The sequence below is a fragment of the Haplochromis burtoni genome, unplaced genomic scaffold (assembly GCF_018398535.1).
Source record: "Haplochromis burtoni strain Fernald_Lab_line unplaced genomic scaffold, NCSU_Asbu1 Contig_99, whole genome shotgun sequence".
NCBI classification, from domain to species: domain Eukaryota; kingdom Metazoa; phylum Chordata; class Actinopteri; order Cichliformes; family Cichlidae; genus Haplochromis; species Haplochromis burtoni.
The window spans coordinates 1,255,117-1,263,422 of record NW_024582460.1 but is presented as its reverse complement, the minus strand read 5'-3'; the positions used below and the strand labels follow the sequence as shown (position 1 = coordinate 1,263,422).

The 8,306-nt window shown below is 41.1% G+C and overlaps 1 protein-coding gene across 1 annotated transcript in view; it reads right to left on the bottom strand.

Moving 5' to 3' along the window:
* Positions 1-8,306, bottom strand: part of gmds (GDP-mannose 4,6-dehydratase) — a 192,887-nt gene that overhangs the window by 177,529 nt on the left and 7,052 nt on the right. Inside the window, exon 2 of the mRNA XM_042223022.1 lies at positions 1,526-1,570. Within this exon, the coding sequence (XP_042078956.1) occupies positions 1,526-1,570 (45 nt within the window). The remainder of the gene's footprint in view (positions 1-1,525; positions 1,571-8,306) is intronic.

Here is an 8,306-nt window from a genome sequence, read left to right as displayed (position 1 = left end):
GTCAGAAACTTGTAAATAACTCATGAAAGAATAAAGTTACATTGAAACCAAGCACACCATTGTTTTTCTTGTGACATAAGTTTGATGTGTCACATGGCCCTCTTCCTATTGAAAAAACAAAAGTTGTATCCAAGACGGCCGACTTCTAAATGGCCACCATGGTCACCACCCATCTGGAGAAGTTTGCCCCCTCACATATACTAATGTGCCACAAACAGGACTTTAATATCACCAACCATTCCCATGTTATTACGGTGTATCCATATAAATGGCCCACCCTGTAGTTTCACGCATCAGTTAAAACACTCGACTCCAAGTACACAACGCCCAGCTGGAAACACTCCACGCAAGTCGAGCTGCCCGAGATTCACAGAAATTACAGAAAATGTTAATTTTTTGTGATTTATATTGTTATCGGACGATATACGTCTTATATCGGGATATGAGATTTTGGTCATATCGCACAGCCCTAAAGCTAGGTGTTTCTCCTGCACATCAGAGGGGAAGTGAAGTCATGCTGCGACTGTCAGGAGATGTAATGAAAACTCCTGAAACATGTATGTTAACGTACGTGTGACCTTCTGTAGCCACGACTACACTACAAATGCAGCATACGCCTTCACTCTTTGCCCTCCACATAAACTCTTTACCTGAATACAGTTCACATATACTTCAAGGTCTCTGGGCAATGGACGGGATAGAGAAACCAAAAACTTCTGATTACATAAGACTCAAAGATTTTGTTCTGATTACACCAGTATTAGTTTGGCCACTATGGAAAAGTCTCAGCATAAGCCAGCTCCTTTTCTAGATCTGCAATAAGCCAGCGTCCTCTTCCCACTTTGGGCACAGCTCAAAACACTGCCAGTGGAAAACTGAAGTTTAGTAAGAGACCAGGGTGCAATACAACCGGTTTCTTAACTTCCAGTGCTTCTTCTTGTCTTGTTGGGTCACAAAAGTAATATTACTCTAGTTTTTGATACTTTTTCTCTATGAGAAGAACATTATTTCTCTATCCTGTCCATTCCATTTTTAGAATTCACCCATCCAATCTCACCCAGCAGCACAGACACATATTAATGCCTCCCACACACACAACTTTAAACAACTTAAAAAGAAAGAAAGAAAAAGAAACCATTGTTAGCCTCTGAGTTCACTGACAGACTGTTGACTTTGCGTGTTCCTGAGCACACTGAACAGCAGGTGAAAGCTAGTGACCTCACTCGTATGGCTGTCTAATAACAACCATTTCCCTGTTAATGGTTTGACCTGGGGTAAAAGGACAGGGGTTAAAAAGCTCATGCAGCACCAGGGGCCTTATCAGGGTGAGGTGTGAGTCAGCCAGTGTAAGTAGCTGACTGTCAAGATACGTCACACTCCCTCGGGAATACCCACAAACTGCGGCAACATACACACAGAATGTCGTTCTGTGTGTATGTTGGCATTCACGAGTATCTGCGCACATATGTGCATCTGTGCATGTGTGCGTGCGTGTATATGTGTACAGAGGGGATTTTTATTTTACCTCATAGCCTTTAGCGAGCAGGAACTCCGCCAGGTAGGAACCATCCTGAAAAAGCACAAGACAACACCAGTTAAGACCTGTCAAATAACACTGCAAAGACAAAGAGTGTGATTCACACATACACACCAAATCACAGCAACACAACCAAAACACGATAAAACATTCACCGCCCATTTCGGCTGAATTAATTTTATCACAACGTTTAAATGATTACAGGATGAGAAAATGTTTGACGTGTTAGAGCACCTTTGATTTCCTCTACGGACTCCAGAGATTCAAATTCAATGCTCCTACTAAAACTGAGGATTTAGGAATATAATTAAAGGACGCAAGTGATTTATCAGAGAAAAAAGAAATAGATTCTTGTGGCATGATAAATAAAATAGTATTTTCTCTTGTTCAGTCCAATAAGAGTTACATTTCTGGCGATGTGTCTATGACCTAAGCTAACACATTAAGTCACAATTAAGCTTGAGGTCAACTTTGGATTTAAATTTGTGGTATGTTGTTGAGGGAAGAAAAATACAATTAGCAGTCAAATAATAAATAAATAAGTAAAATAAAAATTCCAGAGTCTCTACTACGGTGTTGAAATTAAATACTTCAGTACTGGCTAATACTGGATCCTGGGATCGTCAGGCATGACGTCCACATGGATCAGGATCTCTGGGCACACACTGGACCTACTTTGAAACGTGTGTGTGTTTGTGTACGTGTGCTGGTGATGTGAGAGCACGATCACTGTCAATAAGGTCTTGTTCCCCTCACCCATGTTACTCCATGTCTTTTTCCTTGCTCAGATTTTCCGACCACACGTTCTGGAACACTGTGGAACATTCCAACCCAGTCATGGCATTCATCCCTCAATCCCCCTCACACGCACACACATACACACGCACACACACGTATGGCCACACTGCCAAGATGCCAGCCTGAGGCTTCCTCCTCATGTCTGGGGGAAACGGTGAAGGTGGGGGGAAAGGACCGCAGAAGGAAAGGCTACTAGAGGTTGGGGAGCATGCAGGAACCTGCACTCAGCACCAGGATGGTGGTGTCTTAGGCTACACGCACTTTTAAGTGACAGTAATAGTAATAATAATTATAACAACAACAGTGTAAAGGCATAAAATCTGTTCCTTTTTCTTGGGTATTGTAATCAGAATTGCTGTAGCATTTTGTACAATCTGAAGCCGTTTTAATGCTTTCTGATTGACGCCCATAGGAAGACCATTTCAATAATTTAAACGTGAGGAAACAAAAGCATAAATGACAGTACGAGTGTCACAGAATTGATCAGATTCTTGCAAAATATCCAAAACAACGCCATTTGACCACAGCTCAAGGCAAACGTGGCGAACGGTAAAAGACGGCGTGAAAAGCAAACACACAAAGGCCTGAGAGATGACGGATCACTGAAGAGACAATAACGGCACAAATACTGGATGTGACCGAAAAAAAAAAGGTGAATTTAAGTTCAAAGTGTGCTTGTTTTCTCACTTACATACTCGTGCCTGATTTCTGGATGTCAGCAATAGCAACTGCCCCAACCAGATAAATAATCCAAAACATTACTTTACAAATAACAATTATAACGATATTTTTCCCCCCTTTGACAAACCCCAATGTTAAGCTTAATCTGTAGTATCGTCTTACTGAATACAACCCTTTGTTGATTTTTGGTCCCCATTGCGGTCAAAAAGGCGGATGAAGCAGTGTATGCTCTAGGGTGGAGTTACCCTGAAAAGTTGCTCTCTGTCTCTTTTTGCAGTCAGGTCCAAATCACTAGTTCCTTTTGGTTTTTAAAAACACAATTATGTAATGGCCATTCTGGTGCAGGATGACATACAATAACTGCACCAATAACTGGTGTAGGTTAATTAAAACCAACAGCTATTTCGTTTGTATTAATAATTGTATAATATTTCTTCGCCTTATTAGTAAAAACTGGCATTTCAAACACAGTGAGATAAATACATTGTGGCTCTTTGCAAAGGTTTGCTCGACATATAGACCAGATGATTAATTAACAGATTATAGCTGCAGCCCTCTGTACTACACTACATGCCTACTTAAAGATCCTGTATCTGCAGGTTGAGCAACCTGGCAGTAAGTTGGCACTGATGCCCAACCTGTTTCTGGCTAAATCCACGTGGGAGATGGACATGGACGCTGGCAGCCCCTCACCCGTCCCCACGGCGTTCAAAGCTCCGGCCGGTGTCATGTTTTCCTGCCCATGCGCCAGGGTCAATGCGTTCCATGCCAGACCAATATGGAAAACAAGTCTGAAGAGCTACAGCTCTGTTTCAAAACAAGAGGCTCCTTTGAGGCCATATTAGCCCATAAACCCTGGCCTCACCTCGCCGTTTCCTGTTATGGGGAGCCTGGCGCTTGCTGCGAGTGAGGGGGGCAAGTACACGCACGTTCACCTGCCAGGTCAATGCCACACCACAAAGATTCATTTACACCTATGACACAATATGATCACTCTTCTCCAAAGCTATAGTGCTTGTATTGTATTAAAAAGAGGCTGCTCGGTGACAGGCGTATGAAGGGTAAGCCAAGCAGTGACTGTCTCACATCTGAAAGCTAATTCTGAGTCTGACCTCAGAATCTCAATGAGTATCTGGAGTAAGTAATTCTGCAGGAGGAGCACAAATGTCAACACACGTACAGGTGTGACCACCATATTTATCACCTGACAGGGTGGTGTTACATTTGCAGTAATCTAATGCCAAACAGACTTTGAAGTTTAAATCTCCACCCGATTAAATCTTCGAAGTACAGTTTAGTCCAACAATGTGACAAATGTTTATTTATGTGTAAATGCATATTGTATATATGCATACCTGTGGAGATATTTGTTGTAAGCAAAGGTGCTGCAAGTAGTAAATCAAATAACAAAAGGGCATGTTCAGCATTTAAGTGTTACACAAATACTGTGCATAATTACGTGATATAATAATAATAGTAATTTATCTAGATTTACTGGAAATCCATACACTTAAAATTCTATCCTAATGAAATGTCAGTGAACGTAATGGAAAAGAACGCAAAACAAAGATTAAGGCAAAATACATTCAGTGATAAAAAGATCAGGAGAAAGGCAGAAAAAAAGCAAATGTCAATGCTGAACAGTTAAATCCATCCTTGTGTTTAAAATGTGGCACGAGTGCTATCATTATCCCCAATCAGCATCAATATTACAATTGTTAACCGATCACCATCGTGTGGTTTCATTAAGAGGCCTCTGTATCAGAACCTAATGTGTTTGCATGAGTCCGGGGTTAGAGGAAAGTAATTCAGTTTTTGCTTTTTCACTTTAAATACACTTAAAAACATGATGTGCTCCTGCTGTAGTGCACAGACGTACGGCACTGTATTTCCCTCAGACCCTAAAGTAAAGTAGCAACATAAATTTGAATAAATAAGTAAATCAGATTAGACTTTAGATAGCTTTGCTACTTAAGCATTAAAGAATACAACATTAACTTGCACACACAAATATTAAAACCCAAAATTTTAGGGTTAAACTTCTGATTTGAGTCACAATATACAGTTCAAAATGAAGAATGAGGTGAAATGAAGTGAAGTGTTAAAAAATAAAATGTATTTATTTTGATACTCTGAACTGTTTTACTTATAAACAGCCTGAAAGTGTTATTTACACTGTAATACACAAATACATTATGAACTAATTGTGTATGCTGGTCAAAACCAGGTTTTTTTAACCTGGTTTTGACCAAACAGTTCTTCTTCTGATGTCTTCAAGCATTACTTAGAACAACACAGCCATGCTCATGGCTTTAACCAAAGAGCCTGATGTTTTTGGACAAACATGAACACTGTGAGTTTGGTACCCCCTGCTGGTGAAGTGAGATTTTGTATCCAGTTCTTTCCCTGGGTCAGCTTTGTGACCTAAAATACCAAAGTAAGTTGATATCACCTGTCCAACATTAAGCAGAAAAAGCCCAAATGGAAAACGTTTTTATTCCCAGTCTGAAATTTTAAGGGCTTAGCCTGTGTGCTTACCAACATGATTTATGTAAACACAGGGGCCATACATGGATTTATTTGTCATTGTGCATAAGCTACAAATGCATCACTCTAATGTGTTTTCTTTAGACCACAGGCAGAAGCTGCCAAGCACGCCACTAGTCTGCAATTAGGCCTGATATGGTATAATGAAGCTGTAATCACAGACCACGATACACAAAACCCTGTGCACACGCAGACTCACACACTGCATTAAGTAGGAACATTTGGTGTGCTACGTGAAGAGCAGCCTGAATCTCTTTCCTCTACTTTAGGACCATTCAGGCATGTCCCTGAAATAATGAGTGAACAGCACTCGCAGAAGCAATTAAGAAGCTGCGCAAGGACCCACAGCCTTAAGATCTACGGACACTATTTTTAATTTAGAACAGTAAAAGATCAAAGACTAAAGTCAAAAAGTCTTTTTTTGTGTGTGACTTAAATCTAAGGAAAAAAAAATCTTATGCAAACCTTATGTTTAAGTGAGTTTAAGATTTTCAGTTAACTGTCAAAACTGTCCCTTTTAATTTTCTGTCACTCAGTTTGTTTCCCTGCTCTTGCACATATTTAGGACACCCTCGCAGCCACTTTTCTATTTTTGAAAAAGAAAACCACAGCAGGCCGTGTTTGACCACCTGACCTGACAAGTCATTTCAGACTGATTTATTTTACCAGTGTGTGTTAAGTACTAACATACCACATACAGGAGTGTGTTTGTGTGCACTTACATGCAGTTTCACATTTCTTGCACACTAATTAGTGGTTGGACTTTCAGCTGGAAGCATGTGGTATGTGTATACAGTTACATTAGAAACAAGGACTTTCCATGGCCATACTATAGCTGAGGTCACTTAACTCTTCTAGCCCTCAGGACACAAACCGTATCAAAAAACTAAAGTATGTGCTGTGCAGTCCCTCTAACATGCCAATGAAACATGAAATGAAAATAGTGGCATGACGGTTAATATATCACAAGGCTCATCTAAAATGTCCTTGTGTTCAAAGGGATAACGATGCAGAGCTGGAAAATATACAATATACCTGCCTTCTACTAAAGTAAGAATCACTGAATAACTTGACAGACGTAGATACCTGTGGTATCAATGTGAACATCCTAGTAATTAAAAAAAAAAAAAACTGATCTTGTCTGACCTTTGATCTTCAAACTCATCCGAGATTTTTAGTAAAGCATTTTTCTTCAACTCGACTTTTAGGGTTTTCCATTAAGGAGTAGTACTTGGTACTGGGGTTCCAAGTACAGCTGAGTCAATCAGAAAATGTGATGTCACGCTGCATGCCGCTCAATGGTGTCACTCGACGAGTAATGAGAGGAACTCCTTCACAAAGCTAGAATTTTTGAAACCCAGCAATCAGGGAAACGGTGACACAAAAACCAACGCTGAGGACCCCGAGTTGAGCTGTAGACCAAGCAGCGGACATCCTCCATTGTTGAGCTGCGTTTATGTCGCATACAAATGACATCATCTTAGGACTTTCAGACGCATTGCTATAACAACCCCGCGCACATTAGGCACTAATCTATTGTAAGGGGAAAAGACCAAAAATGAGTAGTCGAGCTGAGCTGAGCCGGTGCTAGTGGAAAAGAGGCTGTAGCTACACCTGTGGTATCAATTTCAAAAGCCTACGTCGCCTCATTCTCTGCTTATCGCATTCGCAGGATTTTCGGAAAACTTGACCTCTGACGTCGAGAACTCATGAGAATTTGTAGTAGATGCACCGATGTTTTTTACCATTTACAACTAACTGCAGCTGGACTTAGCTTACATCTCTTTTCCTGAATAAATAGAAGCTGACAGACTTCATTCAGAGGAGGACTCGGCCTTTAAGGAGCCATCAGCAGCCGTTATGAGCAACAGCGGAGATGTGTGCACGGATTCTTAGCTTTATGATTATTATTACTGGCACAGGCAAACACTCTATCCAGTGTTGCTAACAGTGGAGTCTAGGGAAGGAGGCAAGGAAGGAATGAGAGTGTATAAAACACCAACAAAGGATGAAGGAAAGAGGCCTGTAGGTTGAACATCAAAAAGCTTGCGGGGTCATACTGCAATCTAGTGCTGTTTTCCCAACCAGAGGGGTTGAAGAAAGAAGTGCTGGTCTCAAAGCCAAAGTAAAGTTTTACTGTGGAACAGAGAAGGTGAACCTGTCCTCTTTGTAACCCCAGCTAATAAAAAACCACACTATCAACCAGAACCCCTGCCCAGCTCCACAGCTTTGCCTTGGCACTCAGGTGGTCTCCCATACCTCACACTCTCTCAACCCAATACTTCACACCAAGACAGCAGTCAAAAGTATTCAGGCCGAGCAGCGTGTTGCCCTGAAATTTATGAACAGTAGTTAGCCAACTGATTTACAGCATCGCAGTGACCCCGGTGGCCTGACAAGCGACTTCTGAGATGTTGTATCCAGATGCCTGCCTGCTTGCCTCCTGCATAGGCTCTCAGTAGTCAGTAATAGTAAAGCCATGACTGGTGAAATAAAAATGAATTAACACTGTTATTCTTTTTTCCTGTTAAAGAGGGTGAGGGGAGATGGACCTTTGCTTGTTAAAGGAATGTGAGATGTTGAAAATGACTTTCCAAGGCCGCTGAAAGTTGTCTCTCCAGGGCCGGATTCTGGTAAAGGTCAACGGACTACTTTTATTCCCTACCATGAAATATTTCTCAGGTTTCTGCTTAAGTTTGCTTCAGTGCAAATCATCACATGGCAACAGAAATTCCTCTTATAT